General features: G+C 33.0%; 1 protein-coding gene and 1 pseudogene across 1 annotated transcript; one reads left to right on the forward strand and one right to left on the reverse strand.

Moving 5' to 3' along the window:
* Positions 1-2,720: 2,720 nt before the first annotated feature.
* Positions 2,721-4,084, reverse strand: LOC130050673 (uncharacterized; annotated as a pseudogene).
* A 98-nt stretch (positions 4,085-4,182) lies between these two features.
* On the forward strand, positions 4,183-15,858 carry LOC130046476 (multiple epidermal growth factor-like domains protein 10). The gene is made up of 7 exons (XM_056150885.1): positions 4,183-4,237; positions 6,487-6,556; positions 8,142-8,200; positions 11,973-12,119; positions 14,072-14,186; positions 14,385-14,431; positions 14,519-15,858. The coding sequence occupies exons 1-7, from the start codon at positions 4,183-4,185 to the stop codon at positions 15,049-15,051; spliced, it is 1,026 nt and encodes a 341-aa protein (XP_056006860.1). The 3' UTR covers positions 15,052-15,858.
* The last annotated feature ends 11,853 nt before the right edge of the window (positions 15,859-27,711 follow it).

The raw sequence follows: 27,711 nt of genomic DNA on the forward strand, positions 1-27,711 counted from the left end.
TCATACTTTCTTAAAATATCTTTTTTTTTACAATATCTTGATTATTCATTCCGTAAGAGGTCTTTAAAATAGCATATGCATCTGAATTAATTACGACGTTCTGGTGATAATTTATGACGTTACTCTTTGACAATTAACAGAACGTCATTTGAATTAAGATCCTTGTCAGCACTTTATATTGTTCATACTGAAAATAACTTCTATAATCAAATATTTCCAAAGCAATGATGATAATAAATACTGGGTGATTATTACATGAGAAAAGAAAATCATCGGGTATGAAATCGTTTTGGTACGAGTGAAAACGACACCGCTCCGAACAAGAATATTTCGGTAAGTGTAAACATTACTTCAGAATATACTATCAAAGTTTTCTAGACATTAAGATTAACAGAAGCTTTATTACACATATTCTTTCAGTAGCTGTATAAAACCATGCATAAAACCATGCAATCAAATAGACGGAACACAAACGGGAGTTCTTTTTATCGACACACTCGGTGTGTATTCATGTGTACTTTCACTTTGTCATTATTATAATGTTTCCGTACGGTGTACACACTGTGGATCAGATAGCGCCAGGAAATTATTGGCGTTGCCCCTTTAGGTCATTTCAATGGTAGAGATACATGTACAATGTCATTGCATTAGCAAGTAAGAGTAACACCTGCTTGTATTGTCGATTTCCTTTTAAAGAAAAAAAGAAGAAGAAACACAGTTCATAACAATTAGTGTGCTTCAATACTTAGATCACCAGAGACAGTACCACTTATGGTAAAACAATGATGATTTAAGGATTTGACATGTTTATTAGAGTTTCTATAAATTTAACAACCCACAACCCCCTCAAAAAAATAAACCCGAGTTAAGCAATATATACATATAATGCTAAAATCAACAAGAACAGATGAATTAACAGGAACACATGATACCAGCTATTGATGATTTTAAACATGAACAGAATTTCAAAACGTTTGACATATATATATATATATATATATATATATATATATATATATATATACACACTTTTGGCTTGAATTTTGTAATGAATGCTGTTGGTGTACATTTTGTTCATATATCTCACTTAAACTGAATGATAATTGAATTACAAATTGAGCACAGAAACACAGATTTCGAATCTCTAGTTTTGAATATGTTAAACAGGTGTACTGTATCGTGATTAGAGATAACGCCTGAGTTGAATGTTAGTTTACATAAACTTTGGCTTTTTAGAAAAAATATATACATGAAATCTGTTTGGGTAGAATACTTCACAACATGATGTTTAATGACAATTTGATATGGTTAGCAAGTATAGAAAAAATGTTATATGTGTTACACTTGTTTCAGCACCAAAGGTCCATGTCACTTGAGGAATTTACTCTTCCGTGATGCTCTCATCACCTGAGCTATTGCTTTCACTGTCCGATTCATCAACTGTGGTGGCATCATCCAAATACTCCCCCCAGTCACAAACACCCATCTTACCATCTCCACACCTATGTCGTGCAAAACCGAGGTACCATACAATAGAGGCTGTATGGGCACACATACCAACTACCCGTGCCCCTGCTGGACACTTGCAATACCATGCAATGATAGTGCCATCCCCATACTTGATCCAGAGTTGGTAACTCTTAGAAGATACATGTCGACTTCTCATGCGGATTCTTAACAAACCATGCTATTCTTTGTGCATTTGAATGATGCAGTCTCCTTCCATGTGTTCTTGGGCATAGCTAGAGGAGAGGCGTAGCTGGTAGGTACCACATGTGAGAGCCCTCAACCCTTCCTCATCCAAGTATGGGAAGTCTGTTACCTCATCGATTTCTTTCCAGCAGACTGTTCTGCGATCTAAATGATTGACCTCCACATGTTCTTTAAGTTGATTCACTTGTTTGGATAAAAAAAATCATCTTGGCACCTAGAGCCTGGTCTTCTTCAAGATTCCCGGTTGAAAGAGGTTTCCGGTATCTGCAAAATTGTCACAATGTTGCATGTTGTCAAATATATAAGTGTCAAAATATTTTTTAAAGGTTTATTTCATGCTCAAGGAAAAATTTAACTATCTTAAATATGTTTACCTATTGCAAATGCAGCATACAATTTGGACAAAATCTCCAATGAAGGGTGTCTGGCTTGAAGATAGAATATGACCTAGATATTTCCACTGTTTGATCCTTGCATTTGCACTCTCAACAATCCATCTAATCTGTGTAAAGAAAGTAATGCTTTATCAATAACATTTACAAAAATATCACATACACACATAGATACACACACCCACACACACACACCCACACACACACACTGACATACATGCAGCTAGTATAGACTTTTGTACATTTTACAAACTTCCACATTTTAGAGTTTCATTTTTTATAAGATTCTGTGATATTTTTGCACAATTGTAATTTTTCAAATATTTTTTTTTTTTAATTTTTATGACCAAACTTTCATGTTGCACATCATTTCAAAGTTGTTTTTCTTTATGTAAGTAATTTTTGTAATGACTTATTCTGTTTACATTGTAGTTTTTAATACTTATTATGTTTACAAATGGTTTGTATATAAAACAATAATAATTGTATATTTGATAGACACATTTTCCTTATTTACCTTGGTAACCAGTCGGCTTGTATTGGCTGCCTCTGTTGACATTTGCCGTTCTCCCTTTTCCATGAATGAGGGCATTTCAACTTTAATTCCCAGCTCTTTCAGGTATGATAGGGAATCACGAAATCCTCGGTCCACAATAAAAATGTCATCCTCTTGAACCCAACTGCGGATGTCTTCAATGTTTTTTCTCATTATGTGGTTCAAAATGCTGGCATCATTATTTCGTGCAAAGTATGGTCCCATCACCGAAATGAAATATCCTGTTGTGGAAACTATAACCATGGGTTTTACCAGTGGTCTTCCCTTGTGGAGACTAAATGACTGTCGTTGGAATTTGAAATTACCACTTTTAGTAATATATATATATAAGTTCCATCCAGGACAAGGATCACTTTCGGACTTGCAACGTCTCCAAAGAGGGTCTGTGCGAGTGGTCGTGTGTGATGATTGATGATCTCATCTCTGGTGATGTGCTGAAACCCAATGTTTTCTGAGACAAATGTGCCATTTATGAGGGCTGATCTAACTGCCTTGATGCTTCTGGAGATACTAGCCTTGGAAATATTAAACAAGGTAGATAAAACTCGGTTTGACTCTCCTCCTCTCATCTTCATCAAAAAAATGGCAAGGCTTGTCTTCACTGTCCTTGATGGAGTTGACTTCACCCTGCCATCAATATACTTCAGCAAGTCATCAAATGCTGTCTTTGAAATTCCAAGAAGATCAAAATAGTCTTTATCTGTAAGTTGATTATGGCTTTCAAAATTAAGTCTCATTTTTTCATTTTTCAATACCTCTGATCTTAAAAATCTTATCAGCTTGGTGATTGAGTGTCTGTTCAGGGTTGTTGTTGATGAAATACAGTCCACAGCCTCAATATTTCTTTGTAAGTGGATTGGGCAACACCTGGATCCAGCTGGAATAATTATTTCATGTGACAAAAAAAGTTGATGTCTCAGATCAGTTGGCACTACAACAAGTTTTGGACCAGGTTTTTTGCAAAAACAGCATGCTGAATGACCTCTGGGTGTGCAGGAGAAAGGAAGAGTAACTGAGGGAGGACTAGGTGCCTCAGGTTGTGCAGATTGTACAATCTCTTCAGGAATCGGTACTAATGTCTGAATTTTTGCCATTTCATCCTTTTGTTAGAGAAGTGACTTGTACCTGTGGCGGCATTTGTTGCAGAGCGAGTCCTTATCATTTGGAGTCCTGCCTATAAGGGAATTTTTACATTTAGAATGTAACCTTTCATTTTCAATAGATGTTATCAATTTTATGCAATCCTTCTTATACATGTAATGTTGACAATGAAGTATTATATCTTCAAATGATACCAACCAGTACACTTGGTAACAAGAGACCTAATCTTTCTGGGGATGGAATATCTGTCCTTTAAACGGGTTCTTCTAGGACAGGTGAAACATGTATACTCTTTTGGACCTGTGCTGTGTGTACGAGGCATCTGGAATTTCAATTAATTACCAAATATTACTAAATGACACAGTGCCATATTATTTGATCTATACTGAACACTATACCTTAGTCATTATAATAAACAAGATGTACATGGGAGACACTAGGCAACAAAGAACATTAAACAGGGTTAAGGACTTTGGTAACAAAACAAAGGTCAAATATAAAAATATGAGAGTTCTGAACCATTCAAAAGTTATGAGCAAAAGTTTTAGACAGACAGACAGACAGGACAAAAACAATATACCCCCTCCTCCAACTTTAGTTGAAGGGGCATAAAAGTACTGATGTGAATTAGTGTTGTGCTTTTATCAACATTATATCAATCAAGCTATCATAAAATATACATGTATGTACTTATAGATTGTATATCACTTTGTTAGAATTCATGTTATCTTACTTAATTTGAATAAAAAATGCATTATGTTGTACTTTTTAATTTTTTTTAATGAGTGGATTTTTCTTATTTTGTTGCATCTAGAAGAAAAAAATCAAATACCTGTGTGCAAGACTATGTGCTCATTTTTATTAAAATTTAATTGAAAGAATTTGTGTATATTTTCAATATATCATGTAGAATGTTTTTTACTGATTGCATAAAAGTATAAAAAAAAAATCAAACACCTTACTTACACATAATGTAACATTACAAACATATATATTTCAAGAGTATTTTTAATGAGTGAATAATATTTTTGCAATCTAATAAAAACTATATGTTGGATCCGCCCGCATACATGTATGCTAGTAGGGCCTATGCAACCGGATTTATCCTTTAATTTTAATTAGATTGCAATTTTTTTATTTCTTGATTTAAGAAAATAATCAATCTTTGTGTTTTATCTAAACGTTACATGTATGCTTACAAGTTCATTTTCAATGAAATATTTGGATACATATGCATTGCAGGAGTTCACTATCTCTGAATAGGCAGTCTACTTTGAGTAGCTTCCCTTTATTTGAAAGTTTTGGTATTCATTTCTCTAATTTTTAACTTAAAGTCAAACATATATGTTAATTTTTTATTCTGCAATAAACAATGTATATTTTAAAATGTAATTGTATTAAATTACTTTAATTTTATTTAATTGAGTAGAGTCATTTGGTAATTTATCTTAATGCACTTTGTATAATGTTTGATGCAAAAATATAAATACAAAATATAACGATTTTGAGGATTTCCGATCCCGACTTTATCAACCCCCCGAAAATCGACTCAGAAGATGCGGGGTTAAAATTGTTAGAAAGTTGTAATTAGATTATAAATTCATATTGATGTGTTCTTTAAAATCAATGGTCTTAATACAGTATAATTGATATGGTATGAGAATGTGTAATGAACGTATACTTTGGTAATACATTGTGCTTCTGATAGGCCTAGTTCATATTCATGATTGGATCCGCCGGGCCTTGTTTACAATAACAAGGCTTAATAACGTGTATATATATTTATATAGAAAGTATTTAAAGAACTTTAAAATATATTTACTTACCTTTTCATGATATCTTTGCTGAATCGAGTGATGTTTACAAACAGCGCTGTCAACTCTTGCTTAATATTTCTGCACGCGCCAGATGACCGGAAGACACGCGTATTTATCATATTTTTTTTAAATATTTTTTTTATATGGGGCGAGTTCTTCACGGAGAAAAAAAAGCATTTCAAATAAGTTTTGTTATGCCAGTACTTCGTTTCATACTTGATTCTTTCTCCTCGAAGAACGCGCCCCACTTTAAATATTGTCACAAAGTTGCAAAAACACAAGAATATTCCGGAAAATACCTATCCGCTGGGGGTTTCGGTACTTAGTAATGCTAGGGAGTTGTCCTGTTTGACCAGAGTGACCCACACATGTAATAACCAAGTCATGTAGATTGGAAAAAGGCACATAAATCCAAAGGAAACGGTAATTTATTTTTCAAGAAATATGTAGGCCATATATGGCACTTTCTGAATCTAGCTCTTTAGCTGTAATGGGAAATTTTTTAAAAAAGATTCGAATCAAATACTTTACACCATTCTCTAAAATATGTTAACCTTAAGGTATTTTACAACTTACTATGGGTCAAACCATACACTACTTGAGATAGTTCTTTACGTTCAACAGATAGTGTTCATTTGCACAACACTTAATGTTTAAGTTCGATTCCAAAAGAAGCCAAAGTTTCTGAATGAGTCGTACTTGAGTTGTTGATGCTGATTTCATCTTCACAACACGCAAAATACCGTTAGAGTCAGTTGGTATTTAAAGTACTCTTCCCAAGTTGCAATTGTTTTGTTAGGTATTTTTAATGATTAAATACGACATTCACAATATGTAAGTGCCATTCAGGTTTCAAGTATAACTTTTTTTTCTGGAGAAGCGGAAATATTCCTTGTTCTAACTTAAGACATTTTGTCAGTGAGCGTCATAACCACTGGACCACCACGATATGTGAATCACGTGAGGATAAGGAACAAGTAAGTATGTAATAAGTTCTGTAAATTATTATGAGAAGAAGAAATTATGAAGACTTTAATGAATTGAATGTTTAACGTTTTTCAACAATTGTTTTGTAAAATTCTTTGTACAATTTCCATCACCATTAATATAAGTTTCCAATGATTTTGAGATAAGAAACTTCGAGAAGCAAAGATCATCCTTGTAGAATACATTTACCCTTTTTATGAACCAAGTGGTTATGGAAAATAATCCTGTTTGAAATATCATAGTTCAAACATACTTATACTATCATGCCAAATTTTGTGGAAATCCTCTCAGATCGGTCATTGCCATAAGAGTACGGTTCTAAAAGGTTTGTTGCACAGAGAAATGTAGCTATACAAAGTCTGATTCTGTGAGAGGGTCGAAGGTTGATGAGTTATAAGTAATATACAGACAGAAATTTAGTTTTATTTCATATATGGTAATAATTCATAATATCATAGTTTGTGGCACTGTGTCTCTCACCGTGTATGTTACGGAGATCAGACTAATATTCTGATTGATTTCTAATCAATAAGATAAAATAAATGTCTCTTCATATACCAACAATCAGTCAACACGAAAGTAGCACACACACACACTGTACCTTTAGCTTGTAGTAACCTTTAGATATCAGTACATTGGTTGTTTGAAATATGACTACAACATGAAGAAGTTATCAATGATTTCTTTTATTTTCACGGTTCTAGAATTTGTACCCATAATAATGTTCTTTTATTGAGGAAATGAAAGTTTAAATCAGTTGCCATGGTTACACACAAATAATTTCTAGGCTATTTACATTTTCCTTATGTATATTCTATGAACATTTCTCTCTTGTGTGTATAAATATCTCCAAACCAGTGACGAATCCCGTCTTTGCAACAATTTAACAAAAATATGTAAAGATATATAGCAGTTTAAATCATCATGAATAACAATTACAGAGTAAACAGACCTTTGCTTGTTCTTCACCGAATCGATAAACGAGGAAATATACAAAGTTCAAAATCCTGATAGGCATATAGGAATGTTATGGAAATGAGCACTTATTAATACTTTACTGATATTAAAATTATACTGTACATGATGAGGTATAACAAATCATCTGTGTTTTTATACGGGACTATTTGTCACTCGGCATATACAAAATGACATGCAAAGGAATATTCTCAGTAATATATTTCACCAGTTTTGTCCCTATATCATCCTTCGCTAACAGTGCTATTTGTGTGAATAAGTGAGTATAGAAATGCGGTGATATGTTAGAAAACGCAATTCAAAGTTTAATAATTAGAGTTAAATGGATTGTAGGTTTTACAATGTATAAAGAAGAGTTACTATGAAAACATCTGACCAGTCGACCTACAGTCCACTCCACTTATATTGAAGTCGGCTATATTGAAATATCTGTTATATTGAAGTTAAAATAAATCCCCAGTAGCAATATATGTGTAGTTCATCATTGGTTATATTGAATTTTGGATATACTGAACAATTCAGGTCGGTCCCATGGATTTCATTATATCCGGAGTAGACTGTATTTCATACTAAATAGTAATTATTCGTATTTCTTTTCAGCAAAACCGGAGAATACGAGTGCTGTTATAATTATAGAAGTGTTTCTGGCACGTGTGAAGGTATTTAATTCACTAGTATTAGATCACAATCATTTTCATGATATATATTATTAGTTGCACAGTTAGTTAGTGACCTGATACGCATCGCCCGATACGGGTTTTCTTTTCACAACATGAATTTTTCCGTATCAGGTCACTAACTAATTGTGTAACGAATTTATCACGTCGAAGACATCTAAATGTATATCTGGGGTCTATATCATACAAGTTAGTTAAATGTCTTTATATAAAAGATTCGTTCACGGCTGCAAGTCGAACCCGACAATAAATTACTCGCTCAATACGGATTTTTCTCGCATGATACGGTTTTTTTCACGGCGTCATGTGACCAGGATCTGACCAATTAGATTTCAACAATTTTGTCTGAGACATGACAAATATATATGCATACATATATGTATATATCGTCGCTATACACCCAGGAATCTGCACAAAATTCGTTTCTATCCTGGAAACTCGTTGCCCAATTAATTCTAAAACGGTGTATGTAAAAAAAAAAAACGAACATAAAAAACTCCAACAAGCTTACATAAGAACGCAAGTTAATTGAAATGTGTGTAAGGAATAAATTTTTGGTTTGTTTAACAATTGAAAGATTTTGATTTATTCATTACGCATTCATTGTGAGAATTACTCAGTGAAACTTAACATGTAAGAACACTAGTATAATCAAACTTTGAATGTCTATTTTCAAATTCAATCTTCGTAACATTATTGGAAATCCTTAAAGAGAATGTTACTTATGTTGATGTCAATGAAGAAGAATGGGTGGTACAATCATGTACATGTATGACAAATGTTCAGGAATCGGATTTTGAAAACATTCATTACATAAGGGATGGGTAATGCATTTAAATATAATTGATTTACAATAATTACACTGACCTCAAAATTAAAGTGTCTTTTGTGTAATATTTCGTATCATAAAAGTGAAAGGGGCATTTTCCAGAAGAGCCAAATCTATTTATTACATGAAGGTTGTTTTCAGAAACAACAGCTAGATCAATGATTATTGAACGACGCCATTAGAGCGTTCGCCCCTCCTGCAGAAGGTCAGGGTTGGAATTCCGGCCGCGATAGACCTAAGCAGTTAAAATAGGTAGTGACAGTTCCATTGCCAAGCGCTCGGCATCAGGTGTGAATGTCACGGGTCCTCGGAAAGGACCTTAAGACGGATGTCCCGTGTCACAGTAGGTGTGGCACGCTGAACAATCCTCACTGCACAATGCCAGAGAATATGGCTACATTTCAAGCCTTTCATCGGTATTGGTGTATGAGTGAAAAATTCTCGAGAGGGACGTTAAACAAGACACAATTCCAGATTCATTTGAAATTTAATCAAAACTCCCAAAATGACTGTAACATTTCCCTACTTTAAGGTGACGACTAGCTTAACAATTACCACTGAACAAAACCAATGAAAGGTGAAGATAACGAAGTGATCAATCTCATATCTCCTATAAGCATTACAAAGGAGATTGTTGGGCTCTTTAATTTTTGATTAGCTTCTAAGTTATTGTTTTCATCACGCATATCTTATTCGCCAGTTTTTGTTACAAGAAATCCCTAAATTTGAAAACGTGTGCTGGTTATTTTTTTTAAAATTTATTTAACGGTCGACAGGGGATGCTTACTACTCCTAGGCAGCTGATCCCACCTCTGGTGTGTCCAGGGATCCGTGTTTGCCAGACTATCTATTTTGTATTGCTTATAGGAGTTATGAGATTGATCACTTGTTCGTTATCTTTGCCTTTCATTCAAAAACTTATACTCTAGAAGAAATCTCTTGCTGTGGCTTTCAATTCGACATTTAGATATCTCAACGATGTTTTGTCTATTAATAATGATAACTTTCATTCATATGTCGATGAGATATATCCCTGTGAGCTCAAAATAAAAGACACCACAGAGACGTTAACGTTTTCTTCATACTTAGATATTTTATTGAAAGTAGACATTAACGGCAAACTGACAACTCAAGTGTATGACAAACAGGATGATTTCAGTTTCTCCAACGTCAACTTCCCATATTTATGTAGCAATATTTCATTATCACCTGCATATGGTATTTATATCTCTCAACTGATTCGATACGCAAGAGCTTGTTCTGCGTATAGTCACTTTTTTAATCAATGTAAGCTACTGACAAACAAACTGATGGCACACGGGTTTCAACAGTCTCGATTGAAGTCAGCATTTCGCAAATTCTATGGTCGTTATAACGATCTAGTTCGTAAATACAAGCTATCATTGGGTCAAATGCTGTCTGACGCGTTTCATGCCGATTGTTAGGCTGTTCTTGGCACATTGATATTCACCACCGATAATTCCATTTACCTGATCAGGATATAGGACTCACGGTGGGTGTGACCGGTCCACAGGGGATGCCTACTCCTCCTAGGAACCTGATCCCACCTCTGATGTGTCCAGAGGTCTTTGTTTGCCCAACTCTCTATTTTGTATTGCTTATAGGAGTTATGAGAATGATCTCTATTCGTTATCATCACCTTTCCTTTAGATGTGTTGCGTAAGTGCTACAACCACATGGTAGGATCCTAACGAGGCGTCATTACCTTGGTCGGCCAGTTTGTTAGTAGCGTGCCTCGATTTAAAAACTGACCATACGCAGAACAAGCTCTTTCGCATCGAATCAGTTGACAGATGTAAACACCATATGCAGGTGATAATGCAATATTGCTACATATTAAAATATGGGAAGTTATTATTAGAATATAGATATAATATTAGATTTGTTTTCAAGATTTCTGTAGAACCTGTTCGGTCATATTGAAGGCAATTCTACAGGTCAGCGGTACTTTGTTCTGCAAACTGTGGTTGTGTCAATTGTCTGCCAACACAATCTATATTCTCAACAAGGCAATGCCCAGTGTGGTGCAGTGTGGAGTAGATTATATTCACAATACGATGTTCACATATTACTTTGGTCCAAAGACATGTTCGATCAATGCATTGGAACTTTCCCACTGAGATTATATCCGCTTTTCGTCATGTACCTCTAGAAGAGAGGTAAAACATTCCCCAAGGCAAATAAATCTTGAAACAAATCCTATGCATGTAAAACTTATACGGTACCAATTTTGATGCACCAGATGCGCATTTCGACAAACAATGTCTTTTCAGTGATACTCAAGCCGAAAGTTTGAAAACCCGAAATATCAATAAATTTGTAGGACCTAAAAATAAAACTAGAGTGCCAAAACCGGAGCCAAACTTTGTCTAATGATAAGAGCTATGCATGAGGGAAATAATCCTTAATTTTGAAATGAATTTATAAATTTTATCTTAGTAATTAAATATACATCCGTATTTTCAAGCTAGTAACGAAGGTACTTAGCTACTGGGCTGTCTAAGAATTCGAGGAGAAACAAATGCTAATAGTGAGCATATAGGAAAATTTTAATTGCTACAACCTTTTCACTATTGATATTTTGCTAAAGTGACGACTTTATAAGATAAGTTTAATGAAATAACAAATATCACCGCAAATTGGAAGTTGAATTTCCTTTATTTGTCAGTGTATTGATGCAATATACCCCATGTATCCAAAAAAGGTGATGACAAAATAGGTACAATACATTAAAACCCCAGAGTTTTTACTGTTTTTGGAAATTAATATGTGATACAATGAACTTATCGTATGCGTCTCGATGATTGTCGAAAAGTTTCTGATGGTAGGATTCCGTGTATATCTGCATTTATTTGACGATTAAATCCATGGAGTGTGCTTTAAGCTATATATTTTAATGTACAGCTTGTGTTGGGTCCTGGGGAAGGGAGTGTCAACATGGCTGTGAGTTTGGATTCTTCGGACAGTTTTGTGGGGGAAAGTGTAACTGCAGTCAGAATCAAATATGCAACCCAGTCAGTGGATGTGTGAATGTCAACGATTTCACGACAGGTAAAAAATTCTAATCTAATACATCGATATCACGACAACTAAATAATTCTAATCTAATACATCGATATCTCGACAGGTAAATAATTCTAATCTAATACAACGATATCACGACAGGTAAATAATTTCAATCTAATACAACGATATCACGACAGGTTAATAATTCTAATCTAATGTATCAATATTCACGACAGGTAAATAATTCCAATCTAATACATCGATATCACGACAGGTAAATAATTCCAATCTAATACAACGAGATCACGACAGGTAAATAATTCTAATCTAATACAACGATATCACGACAGGTAATAATTCTTCTCTAATACATCGATATCACGACAGGTAAATAATTCTAATATAATACATTGATATCACGACAGGTAAATAATTCTAATCTAATACATCGATATCACGACAAGTAAATAATTCCTATCTAATACATTGATATCACGACAGGTAAATAATTAGTGTCTAATACGATATATCACGACAGGTAAATAATTCTAATATAATACATTGATATCACGACAGGTAAATAATTCTAATCTAATACATCGATATCACGACAAGTAAATAATTCCTATCTAATACATTGATATCACGACAGGTAAATAATTAGTGTCTAATACGATATATCACGACAGGTAAATAATTCTAATCTAATACATCGATATCACGACAGGTAAGTAATTCTAATATAATACATTGATATCACGACAGGTAAATAATTCTAATCTAATACATTAATATCACGACAAGTAAATAAATCCTATCTAATACATCGATATCACGACAGGTAAATAATTAGTATCTAATACGATATATCACGACAGGTAAATAATTCTAATCTAATACATCGATATCAATAATCAAGCCTTTTGATTGGTTAATAAGCTAGCCATTCAAAGGTTTCCACTTTGATAAACTTTGGTTTTTCTCGACTCTGATTGGGTCTACAACTGCGACTACACTTTCTCAAAAATAACAAATGCACTCCATTATGCAGGCAATTAGAAAACCAAAGTCTTCAATTATTTGACGTGGGTATAACAACTATACAGGATACGAATCTCGATCAGTTTTCAAAGCCTATAACTTTCAATGTATCATGATATGATCTGAAGCTCATACCATGTGTCCTTGAACATATATTTTTGGTGTGTCAATGTTCATTATATAAAACGTCTAGTTAAAATTGAGTTTGGAAGATCTGACCTTTTTTGTGTATCATTTGTTTATCATATAAAGGGTCTAGTCAAAATTGAACATGGAGTATGCGACATTTCTGGTTTTTCAGTTGTCTATTATAAAACGTCTTGTAAAATTTGAGGTGGAATGTGTGTTTTTAATGTTTGTTTATCAAATTGCACAAACATTAAACCAAATATGAATATTTTGTTTTGCATACGATGCATTCCTAGGCATTTGTTCTAGGGAATGGACTTTAAAATATGGAGGCTTTCGAGAGGAAAAGTATTCTGAACTCATAATTATACGGATTATGCATTCATTTTCCTAAAGAAATATCGATGTGTAATCTCTTGAAATTTTACTCACATACTCTACAAACTGAATAAAAGTGCTAAGAACTGTTCTGTAAAATTCGTGAGTAAAAGTCAAGAGTTTGCACATCGATATATTCATTGAAAATAATGTCTAATCCTACAGTGTCCAAATTTGATTTACAAATATTGATAAATTTAAATCAGATCACGCAGAAGTAAGACAAAAAAATCAACATTATTAAGTTTTAATAACAATCTTTCTTTCACCACCGGACATAACTACATGTAACAAGTGACATTCTACCATGATATGTGTAAAAAATGTATTGAATTCCTTAATACACTTTCGTTACAATATATCCCTAAGCTGTAGGTCTTTCTCATTGAATTAAGAATCACAAACTTGTTTATTCATAAAACGAACGTTACTTTCACAACCAAGTACAGAATCTGATCAGAATGAAGCTGGTGAAGCGCTGAATTTACAAACAATCATCACAACTGTGGGTGGCGTGCTAGTCCTATCTTTGATCGGGACTATTTTGTTTGTGCGACTGAAACTGTGAGTGAATTTATACCACAATTAAAGTCAGTTTGTAATAGCCATAATAGCAAATGCTCGTATAGCCCATATGATAATTTGTTGATATATATATATATATATATATATATATATATATATATATATATATATATACGTATATATATACGTATGTATGTATGTATAAAGGTATATATGCCAAAAGAATCTTTTTACTAGGAAACAAGATACTAATACTGGAAAGATGACATCATCAGTACCTTCAGGTATATATATTTAAAACTTTGTGGTTTTTGCCTCTTTTGAAATTCTTATTCTAAACTGTTTTAAGTTTTAAAAACATATTTTTTCAGGCAATGAATGTACATTCCAACTTGAACAGAAAGATTGTATTTATAACGATGTTAGAGAATCACGAATGATCGATAATTCAGATCTTAGTCCGTGTAAAAAACACACTTTACCAAGAAACAGTGTGGGACGCAATAAACATATGCAGCACTGGAGAAGTTTACCAAGACGCCAACCTAAAGAATGGCAGAATCAGTTAACTCGTTCCAGAACTTTAGTTCCGGGACAGTATGGGCGATATAACAGATATTCAGATGACTATAACCACCTACAATTTAACAAAATGTCTACCCTACCGGAGAAACCATCTGTTAGTACACGCATAAATCATTATGGCATGAGGAAGCCGAAATTTGCGAAACCTTCATCAAAAGCCACAAAAGCTGAGGCCCGGGAGTTCATTGACGAGAATCATTATGTTAATTTTACATCGGAAGAGTATCCTACCACGCCTAGATCCGGAATCCCATTGAAGCCTAGGAATTGTTGTCCATATAGTTCTGTTAAATACAACAGAAAAGTAGAAATGGAATAAAAACAACGGAAACAAATATGACTATACATGAATAATCTATGTTGGTAAACGTTTCTCGAGTACAAGTCACGTGACGAGAGAAAATGTAGATTTCTTTGCCTACCATCTCCCCATGAAGTCTTGTACCACCTATGATCTCAATTGTTTCCTTTCTCCCGTCTTACAATAATTGTTATTTGATATTTACTGTGAGATGTTTTTCCCATATTCAATGCTACTGTATTAATTCGCATAATATGGCCTTCATTGTTCATCATCTTTCTACAGGCCTTCATTGTACGCTATTTTTGGCCTTTATTTGCTTTCCATGTTATGTTTTGTCTTTATGAGCAGTTCAGTATTATGTACCATTAATCAGTATCATGTAACAGTATTATGTACCATTAATCAGTATCACGTAACAGTATTATGTACCATTAATCAGTATCATGTAACAGTATTCATAGGTAGGGGAATCAGTACTAATATAAAACTTATACGGTACCAATTTTGATGCACCAGATGCGCCTTCATTGTTCATCATCTTTCTGCAGGTCTTCATTGTACGCCATCTTTCGCCTTTTTGTGGTTTCCATGTTATGTTTTGTCTTTATGAGCAGTTCAGTATTATGTACCATTAATCAGTATCATGTAACAGTATTATGTACCATTAATCAGTATCATGTAACAGTATTTATAGGTAGGGGAATCAGTACTCATGTGTTCAAATGTTATGACAATGTGTAATACATGTAGATTTCCCTTCGATGGTTTGTGAACTCATTTTTTCTCATATGTTATATTTAATAAATGACATTTTCAGTCTCATTCAGATTGTCCTGTTATAAATAATTTTAAAGCAAAAACAAGCTTCAGTTTGAGTTAAGTTATAGCCGTAAGAGTCACTTAAATATGACTTTGATATATGCAAGGTGAAAATAATGAACAGTGATCAATCTCATAACTCCTACAAGCAATACAAAATAGATAGTTGGGCAATCACGGACCCCCGGACACACCAGAGGTGGGATCAGGTGCCTAGGAGGAGTAAGCATACCCTGTTAACCGGTCACACCCGCCATGAGCCCTATATCCTGATCAGGTAATCGGAGGTATCCGTAGTCAAAATCAGTGTGCCAAGAACGGCTTAACAATCGGTATAAAAAACGTCAGACAGCATTTGACACAATGCAAGGTTGTATTGACGAACTAGATCGTTATAACGACCATAGAATTTGCGAAATGCTGACTTCAATCGAGACTGTTGAAATCCCTGTACCATCAACTTGTTTGTCAGTAGCTTACCTCGATTTAAAAACTGACTATACCCAGAACAAGCTCTTACATATCGAATCAGTTGAGATATATAAACGCCATATGCAGGTGATAATGGAATATGGGAAGTTGACGATGGAGAAGCTGAAATCATCCCGTTTGTCATACAGTTGAATTGTCAGTTTGTCGTTATTGTCTACTTTCAATAAAATATCAAAGTATGAAGCAGAAGTGGACAACTCTGTGGTGTCCTTTATTTCGAGCTCACAGGGATATATCAAATCGACATATGAATGAAAGCTATCATTGTTAATAGACAAAACGTCATCGATACAAGATCACAGCGAGAGATTTTTTCTTCTCACGTAGAAGTTTTTGAATAAATTCTGCTTCATATGAATATAAAAACAGGTCAGCTAACAAAGGAGCACAATTCGTGCCCATGGGAATTCCAACAGACTGTTGGAAGACCTGATCACCAAAGATCACGAAGATATGGTCAATGAGGAACTCTAGCATATTTTTTATTTCAACTTCAGAGTGCTTGTGCGTGGAATCAGAGTGGTGTTTAACAAAGTAAGTTTTTGAATGACTGATCACCAAATATGAATATTTCCGTTTTCCATTTTTGTTGAAGAAGCAACTGTCTATGATGTCAAAAAGTCTAGTCTTTAATTTATCGTGAGGAATGGTCGTGTATAGTGTTGAAAAGTCATAGGTTTTAATGTTATTGATTTGGGGAAAATTCTGCGATTTCAAGTTTACTAAAAGTTCTTTAGAATTTTTTAGAATCCACATTTGATTAACACCACTTCTGGCATATGTAGTCGCACATTAAGTTTGAAGTTTCTCCTTCACAGCTGTTAACATTTTCGTGAGGAGCAAAGATAGGGGCTTGGTAGAGCACTAACTGGATCCAGTAATGTATCTTTGTTGGAAAGGGTTTTTATGTAGTTTAGGAATCCAGTATAGGCACGGTAACTCATATTCATTCGACCCATTGACTGGAATATTAAATGTGTCTAAAACTGAAGCATGGTTTTGAAGAATTTCATCTTTTGAAAGGGCAGTTGGAGTATAAGTATGATTACCAAAAGTGGAATTAATGCCAAGTTCGTTTAAAATACATTTGTATTATATCTACTGTGTAAAAGTGGTAAAAGAATTAGATAGGTTACATGAGGAATATGTTTTAGTTCCAGCTGACAAAGCTAGTAACTATATTGTCTTCGTTTGTAAGGCTCATTATTACAACTGTATATATATATATATAATATATATATATATATATATATATATATATATATATATATATATATATATATTATGCTCTACCTTTAGCTTGTAGTAACCTTTCCTGTAGATATCAGTACATCAGTTAATTGAAATATGACTAAAACAAAATGAAGTTCTCAATGATATCCTTTATTTTCACTGTTCTAGAATTTGTACCGATAATACACTGTAATGTTCTTTTATTGAGGAAACAAAAGTTTGAATCAATTGCTCTGGTTACACACGAAAACCATCAAAATTATTTACTTTTTGCTTTTGCATATTCTATGAAAATTTATCTCTTATATGTAAAACTTATACGGTACCAATTTTGAAGCACCAGCTGCGCATTTTGACAAATAATGTCTCTTCAGTGATGCTCAACCGAAATAATTGAAATCCGAAATAACAATAAACTTGCTAGAGCTATTTTAGGGAATAACAAAGTGCCAAAAAGTGGAGTCAAATTCGTCTAAGGATAAGAGCTATGCATGAGGGAGATAATCCTTAATTTTGAAACGAATTTCTAAATTTTATCACAGCAATTAAATATGCATCGGTATTTTCAAGCTAGTAACGAAGTACTTAGCTACTGGGCTGTAGAGACCATCGGTGACTAACAGTCCGACAGCAGAGGCCTCGACCCAGGGCTCATAATGTAAAACTTTTACGGTACCAATTTTGATTCAACAGATGCGCATTTCGACAAATAATGTCTCTTCAGTGATGCTCAAGCCGAAATTTTTGAAATCCGAAATAACAATAAACTTGCTAGAGCTGTATGTATATTTATCTCCAAAATAGTGACGAAGTCCATCTTTGTAACAGTTTAATAAAAATATTTCAAAGGTATATAGCATTTTAAATGTATCGTGACTAACAATTACATAGTAAACAGACCTTTGCTTTTGTAATACCCAACAGATAAACGAGGAAATATACAAAGTTCAAAATCCTGATAGGCATAAAGGGATGTTATGGAAATTAGCACTTATCAAAACTTTAGTGATATTGAAATTGTACTGTATATAACAATGTATAAAATATCACCTGTGTTTTATACGGGACTTTTTGTCACTCGGCATATACAAAATGACATGCAAAGGAATATTCTCAGTAATATATTTCACCAGTTTTGTCCCTATATCATCCTTCGCTAACAGTGCTATTTGTGAGGATATGTGAGTATAGAAATGTTTAATTAGAGTTAATTGGTTTGATGATACACTGTAGTTGTTAATCGTTTTACAATTTATAAATAAGAGTTACTATGAAAATTTCTTAACAGTCGCCCTATCTAGATAGTCATTATTCTCATTACTTTTCAGCAAGACCGGAGAAAGCAGGTGCTGTACTAATTATAGAAATGTATCTGGCATGTGCAAAGGTATTAATTTATGTTTTTATGTAATAAACAAATGTCGTTTTAGTGTAAAGTGATATATATATATATATATATATATATATATATATATATATATAGGACTCACAGCGGGTGTGACCTGTCAACAGGGGATGCTTACTCCTCCTAGGCACCTGATCCCACCTCTGTTGTGTCCAGGGGGCCGTGTTTGCCCAACTATATATTTTGTATTGCTCATAGGAGTTATGAGATTGACCACTGTTCGTTATCTTCACCTTGCATATATATTAGCCTTGTGATATTTTTATAATAATAAAAAAAACTCAAAGCCAATAGGGTACACTCGAATAGTTTCTTCAATTGTTCAGGAATATATGAATATTGCTTAGTTACAGATATATGGGATTTATGAGATTGATCACTGTTCGTTGTCTTCACCTTTCATAAACGAAAATCGATGTTTGATACAATGTGTTTCATTGATTCGGATGAAAAAAGTAATAAAATTACAGGGTTTTCAATTAGACTAGAGAAGTTTCTGATGATAACATCGAAATAGATCTCAGTTTTATAATCAAAATTGTATATTTTATTTGGAAATTAGAAATATTCCGCTTGTTTTAAGCTTTATATTCTTACTGCACAGCTTGTGTTGGTTCATGGGGACGGGAATGTGAACAAAGCTGTGAGTTTGGGTTCTTCGGACAGTTTTGTGGGACGAAGTGTAACTGCAGTCAGAATCAAATATGCAACCCAATCAGTGGATGTGTGAGTGTCATTGATTTCACGACAGGTAAATAATTTCCATCTAATCTAATACGTCGATATCATGACAGGTAAATAATTCCAATCTAATACATGTATTCAATAAACAAGCCTTTTGATTGGTTAATAAGTTAGCTATTCAAAGGTTTCCATTTCAATAAACTTCGGTTTTCCTCGTCTCCTATTGGATCAACCATTGCGACTACACTGTATTCAAATATTAGACTCGAGTATATCAACTAGACAGTATTCTAAGCTCGATTAATTTCAAAGCCTACAACTTTCAGTGTATGTGGATCTTATGTGTTCATGAAGATCTATTTTTTAATGTATCAATTGTTTATCATACAAAATGTCTAGTTAAAATTGAATATGAAATATGCGTTTTTAATGTTTGCTTATAAAATTTCACAAACGTTTCAATAATTATGGATATTTTGTTATTCATACGGTGTATTCCTACACGTTTGTTCTAGCGTTTGCAATTTAAAAATATAGAACTTTCGATAGGAAAAATGTTCTGAAGTTAGAATTAGTACATGTATAAGGATTAAGCACTCTTTTTCCAATAAATGTTATCGATGCATAATCTCTTGACATTTTACTCACATACTGTATGGCTGAATTCAAACTTTACAAACTGAATAAATGCGCTAAGCACTCTTATGCAACGTTTGTGAGTTTGTGAGTAAAAATCAAGAGTTTGCACATCGCTAAATTCTTTGAAAAGAATGTTTAATCCTATGTATAGTGTCCAAATTCCATTTCCGTACACAAGCATCTTCAAGTATCAATACATTTAAATCAGATCACGCAGAAGTAAGACCAAAACGAAAAGAAAAACAAAAAAACCAAGAATTCAAAATTGTTAAATCATTTCAACACGAGATATAAGAAACAACTGACATTTCATCATGCTTTGTGTCAAAAATGTTGAATTCCTAAATCTACTTTTGTAACAATGCGTAGGATGTAAATGTTGCACATCAAATTGTATCACAAACATGTTTATGTATAAAATGAACGTTACTTTCAGAACAAGGTATGGAATCTAATCAAACTAAAGCTGGTGAAGTGCTGCGTGTTAAAACAATCATCATAGCTGTAGGTGGCTTGCTTTTCGTATCATTGATCGGGACTATTTTGTTTGCTCGACTGAAACTGTAAGTGAATTTATACCAAAATTGAAGTACACTATTTTATACCCGTAATAGCAAATGCTCGTATAGCCCATATGATAAAACAATTGTTGTAACACATATATATATATATCCAAATGTGAAAAATTGCCTCAGTGTTCGGTAATAGGTAAAATATTAAATAAAATATGACAACACGTTGTAAAACGTAAGCGTTTTCATTTTTAAAAAATCTTCAGACGTTTTACTTTATGAAAACAAATTATGTTATATATATATATATATATATATATATATATATATATATTAGGAAACAAAATACGAATACTGGGAAAATGACAGCATCAACACCTTCAGGTATATTTGAAAATTTGTGCTTTGTTTCCTGTTTTGAAAGTCTTATTTTAAAATGTTCTTAAGTTAGAAATAATATTTTTCTTCAGGCAACGAATGCACATTCCAATGTGAACAAACAGAGTGCATTTATAATGATGTTAGAGAGTCACAAATGATTGAAAATTCAGATCTTAGTACGTCTAAAACCTACACTTTACCGAGAAACAATCTGGGATGCCATGCACATATTCAACAATGGAGAAGTTTACCAAGACAACCTAAACAATTGCGACATCAGTTACCTCGTTCTAGAACTCTATTCCCGGGACAGTATGGAAGATATAACAGACATTCAGATGATTATAACCACCTACACTTTAACAAAACGTCTACCTCGACAGCCAAATCATCTGTTAGTACACGCATAGATGATTATGGCATAATGAAGCCGAATTCTACGAAAACCTCCTCAAAACACAAAAAAGCTAAGGCTCGGGAGTTCATTGAAGAGAATAATTATGTTGATTTTACATCGGAAGAGTATCCTACCACGCCTAGATCCGGAATCCCACTGAAGCCTAGGAATTGTCTTCCATACAATTCTGTTAAATACAACAGAAAAGTAGGAATGGAATAAAAATAACTGCATTAAAAGATATGGAAACAAAGTTGTATCTATATATTTAAAAATATGACTGTGCATGAATATTTTTGAATGGGACGATCAATCAATCGATTATGAATTTAACAACATTGATGACGTGACTATTTTGCAAGATTTGATTATCCTGTTTGAAACCCTTATACTTTTAATCCCTACTGACAAGGTATCATGTTCTTCTTTGTCATATTTAGCCCATCGTCAAGCATAATCTTTGACATAATTCATAACAGAGATGAAGTTATGTCACCAATTGAAAGACCGATGTTCTCTTAATCTAGGACCTTTTCAAATAAGTGATTTGAGGTCCTCATTTTCAACTATATCAAGATTGCCAGTAATGACATGTTTAGTTGAAATATAGTTGAAAGAAGATGAAGAACACGTAGGTGGATTACATGAAAGGCGAAGACAACGAACAGTGATATAAGTATAAGTCTATATCTAGGCACTGCAAATTTTGTAATTAAAAAATTTGGACGCAATAGTAGAAGTATGTTTGTAGGAAATACATGATGTAGACTTGTATTTGAAATATTTTGGAATACAAGGCTGTAGAAGTATGTTTGTAGGAAATACATGATGTAGACTTGTATTTGAAATATTTCGGAACACAAGACTGTAGAAGTATATTTGTAGGAAATATATGATGTAGACTTGTATTTGAAATATTTCGGAATACAAGACTGTAGAAGTATACTTGTAAGAAATACATGGTGTAGATTTGAACTTGAAATATGAACAGTGAACTTTTTATGACAAAGACTGTTACTTATGTTGACGGCATCTATTCCTTTGATAGTGAATTTCAGTTGATTTGATAACCCGCGTCGGTTTGAAGAGCCTGTGATGGACAACATCCATAATCAGAGTTCAGTTTATATTCTGGTGTTGACAATTAAAGCAGGACTAGCTTTGGCTTCTTCAAATAACGTATTCAAAACTCTGAATGGAATATAGTAAAGTTTTGTGAGAATAAGACGTGGACCTAATTGTCTGTTGACATAAGGTAAAAGTGAATCAACCGTGATATCAGTTATACTTGGTCTTTTATATGAACGATGTCCATGACTGCCTTTACGTCTTTATGCATTTGGAAAAAATTTCATCAAATCCACGTTATTTCCCTGTGGACTAGTCAAATTTCCTACATTGTATACATTGCATTCGTATGGAAATGCAGTACCTAGAGTCCCGATTCAGTGATCTTCTCATTGTCTAGATTGGGATATTGAATTGTGTTTAAAACGTAAGCATGATTTGGAAGAATTTCATCGTTTGAAAGGGAAGATGGAGCATACGTGAGATGACCAAATGTGGAATTAATGCCAAGTTCGCTTAAAATGAGCATGACAAAGACCATATTGTTACAAGCTTGACAGCTGGAACCAAAGCACATTCCTCATGTAACTTATATAATTCTTTTATCACTTCTGGTTTATAAAACACAAAATGATAGTTGGTACGTGATTTTGATATTCCTCTTTAATATATCTCTTTTTTTATTTACTGGTATGCGTTTTTTCGTAATGATTATGTTTTGTATATTTTGCATTTATATATATATATATATATATATATATATATATATATAAATATATATATATATATATATATATATATATATATATATATATATATAAATATATATATAAATATATATATATATATATATATATATATATATAAATATATATAAGCACTGAAAAGGCCACGACACTATTGCTTATTTAAAACTCAAATTTTCGACGCAACCCGCTTCTTTATCAAGAGACGTATATTACATAAACAAATAACACACACCACGAAAAACGACGAGTATCAATAAACTACATTGGTAACAAGAATGATACACTGTTGTACTGGGTGATAAAAATGGTGGTTTTGTTGTAAAGCGTGTTTACTGACGTCAGATGGTGTAGAGAGTTTGTACCATGGTCGGGTCGGGATGAAAATCGAATTATTCTTGAAAATTACAGAAATCAGATACATTTAGAGGGAAAACTTCCAAAACAATGTGATTATGAAAAAAATGGTGAGAAGATAATGGTATGGAGTGATTAAGTTCAAAACAATATTTGGTATTCGTACCATTGATGATTCGGATATGGTAAATAGTACTGACAACGAAAAATAATATGATTGCCAGGAGAACACGATTAAACAACAAAGTCAATCAAAAGACACAGAGCTCGCATTAATATCAACAATCCAAGAGGTGAATGGGAGAGAAGTCTAAGGAAAAAGATACTGTATTATCTTTTTCAAGTTAATATATTTTTCTAAACGAGACTGTTGAAATCCCTGTAACATCAACTTGTTTGTCAGTAGCCTGCCTCTATCAAAAGCTGATCATACGCAGAACAAGCTCTTGCGTATGGAATCAGTTGAGAGACATAAACACCAAATGCAGGTGATAATGGAATGTTGCTACATAAATATGGGAAGTTGACGATGGAGAAGCTGAAATCATCCCGTTTGTCATAAAGTTGAGTTGTTAGTTTGTCGTTAAAATTATTTTCAGTGATGTGGAAGATTCTTTGGTGTCTTATTGCGAGTCCATTGGGATGTATGCGTGGAAAATTTCAGTTTGTGCTTATTTCCAACCCACAAGAACAACGAAAATTATTCTTGTGAAAATATGATTTTACAGAATTCTGTACTGTTGTCATTGTATCAGAATAAAAACAGATATTGAAGATGAAAATATGTTTTTACAAGAAATAAAAAATAAATCTTTCGTTCTTTGTACATGTTGTATTTGACTTATAAATATGATTGAAATTCAATGAAAAACAAGAAATATTTCGACAGAAGGTGTATTGGATTCAGGTTACTAGGTATCATGCTTTTGAGTTCATTTCAACAAAGATCCTTGTAAGTTAAAGCCTCTTTTGCCCGGGATGACGTCAGAAACACGTGGTCGTAGCATTTTCTGTATAACAAACAGAGCGGAAACATCATTTGCTGAAGGATCTGAAATGAGAATTATCTGCTGATAAAACAATGCTGTGCATACTGACTTCACAGGATTCGTACAGTTTTAATTCGAACAGTTACTATTCCCCACCCTCTTTTTTTCCTGCAAAAGAAGGAAAGATATCAACCTTAAAGTTGCCTCTCAGATATATCCATGAATTGTTTTTAAATTTTTTTTTTTTTATTTGCAAAATTTAGTATTTGATAATGACATTCATACATACATTCACACACATAGTTAGTTATAAAAACATAATAAGGTTGACAGTACCAAGTAAAGAGAGGAAAGGCATTAATCAAAAATATTTTTCCATACAGCCCAGATTGTACTGAATTTTTTAAAATTACAGTTTTTTGAAAATATACAATGTTCAATTTCATATTTCATCTTAATATATTGTAATACACCCTCAAAAGATGGTGATCTGTTTTGTTTGCAACATAAAAATATATATTGCTTGGTATATAAAATTATGAAATTTATTACTTTGTTGGAATTTTGTAATGGACAATCACCAAAAATAATATTAAAAACATTGAAACCAATTCTATTTGTTGTTCTCTCATAAATATGTAAGCTTAGTTGGTTCCACAAAGTTCCTATTTTGTCGCAAAACACAAAAATATGTTCAATGTTTTCAGAGCTGTGTCCACAAAATGAGCAAATATCATTATCCACAACTTTGATTTTTTTTAAGTAACTTTTAACAGGTATAATTCTATGTAGAATTCTGTATTGCAACCATTGTGCTGCTGAATCTGACGTTAATTTAAAACATATTTCAAAAACTTCCTTGGTAATGATATCTCTATAGCCCCTCAAAAATGGACATGAATTCCATTTAGCAATTGAAGTCGGAATTTCTTCTTTATAAGTAATGTTCTTATATATATAATTTGTGCATTTCTTATGCAATAGTATATCTTCATAGTGAAAAGGTGTGGATGGACCATTAGCATATTTTCTCAACTCTTTCGACACACATAATTTTTTTGCCATCGTAGAAATAGAATTTATAATACTGTTGTATTGCATAAAACAAACATGATCAATATCAAATTTTTTTTCAAATCTATCCATTGTTAGAAAAACACCGTTAGAGTCTACAAAATCATTGACTGTCTTGACACCTTTTTCATACCACTTTTTTACAAACACATATGATTTGCCAACTTTAACTTTTGAATTGTACCATATTGGAACATTTACAAAATTCATTTGTGTCCGAGAATTCAATGTCAAGTGTAAACTCATTACCTTCATCCATGAAGTAAAAACATCAGTCCAAAATGGATTAAAAGTATTTTTTAGCAGACAATATATATATTCATCCCCAAAATCTAAGATTTTATTCACCACTCCTTTTCCATAAGAAGCTTCAAAAATGTTCATCCAGGATGGGTTGCATGTTGATACTTTTTGAATCCATGAGCACTTTAAAGATATTATGAAATTATTTATATTGGTCATGTTAAGCCCACCCAACAAGCATTTTTGAGTAACCGTTACTCTTTTAACTTTATCACATTTTGCTTTCCATATAAATCTAAAGAGTTCCTGTGTTAATGAGTTTATGATTTCTTGACTGGGATTTGGTAGTGCAGAAAATAGGTGATTAAGTTTTGGGAGGAGAAGCGTTTTAATGACTGTGACTCTTCCTATGGGTGTTAAAATCCTTCTACTCCACTGCTTTATCATTGCATGAATAGTAGGAATCTGAGGAATAAAATTTAATTCTACAATTTTTTCTAGATCAACTGAAAAATGTATTCCTAGGAGAGTGAAGCTTGTGGATCCCCAGTCTAATTTCCATCTTGGGTGATGATAGACATCAGCAGAAAATTTTTTTGCTCCAATCCAAATAATTTTTGTTTTGGAGCTGTTTATTTTTAATCCTGATAGCTTTGAGAAGAATTCTAGGGTTTCCAAAGCATTAAAAAGTGATTTATCTGAGCCATCAAGGGTCAAAGATGTATCATCCGCGTACTGAGACATTTTATGTTCTTTATCATTGATAACTATACCTTTAATATTTTTATTTTGTTTAATCAAAATAGCAAGTACTTCTGCACATAGAATAAATAAGTATGGGGCAATAGGGTCACCCTGACGGCACCCTCTCTGAATGTCGAATTGTTCAGAGAGCTTTCCACATTGTAGAACTGAGGCTTTGATATTGGTATTTAGAATTTTAACCCAAGTAATTACATTGTTACCGAAACCAAAGAAATCTAAGACCTTATATATAAACGACCATGATATTGAGTCAAATGCTTTCTCAAAATCTATAAGCATAAGCAAGCCTGGTAAATTATGTTTTTCTGTATATGCCATGAGGTCATATATAAATCTAGTATTTTCCCCTATATATCTACCTTTTATGAAGCCAGTTTGTGTATTAGAAATAAGATAATCTAAAGTACTTTTAATTTTTTGGCTAATACAGCCTGATATTAATTTATATAACACATTAAGTAGAGTGATAGGCCGCCAATTCTTAAGGAATTGCCTTGGTTTATCACCCTTTGGTAAACAAGAAATGATACCAAGTCTCTGTGAGACTGGTAAATATCCTTGCCTAAAGATTTGATTAATAGCACCAGTAATATAAGCCTTAAGATCATTCCAAAAAAAATTAAAAAATTCTGTTGTAAATCCATCACTGCCTGGAGACTTATTGTTTTTCATTTCTTTAAGCACTTGAAAGATTTCACGCTCACCAATATCTTTTTCCAGATCCATGGAAGTTTTTTGATCAAGTCTAGGTAATTTTGTTAAAGTTAATATATCATTCAGGTCCATATTGATCAAATCAGAGTCGTAATTCTTATATAGGTTTTCATAAAACTGTTTGATTTCTTTCAGAATATCTGATTGATTATAAATA

This window comes from Ostrea edulis, chromosome 10 (genome assembly GCF_947568905.1).
Source record: "Ostrea edulis chromosome 10, xbOstEdul1.1, whole genome shotgun sequence".
In the NCBI taxonomy this organism is placed as follows: domain Eukaryota; kingdom Metazoa; phylum Mollusca; class Bivalvia; order Ostreida; family Ostreidae; genus Ostrea; species Ostrea edulis.

Excerpts from the sequence above, each read along its gene's own strand:
- LOC130046476 (XM_056150885.1), top strand. The coding sequence starts at position 4,183 with ATGTACATGGGAGACACTAGGCAACAAAGAACATTAAACAGGGTTAAG. Across the intron at positions 4,238-6,486 it reads AAACAGGGTTAAGGACTTTG|ACATTTTGTCAGTGAGCGTC; the intron begins GTAACAAAACAA and ends TTCTAACTTAAG. Across the intron at positions 14,187-14,384 it reads TTGTTTGTGCGACTGAAACT|GAAACAAGATACTAATACTG; the intron begins GTGAGTGAATTT and ends TCTTTTTACTAG.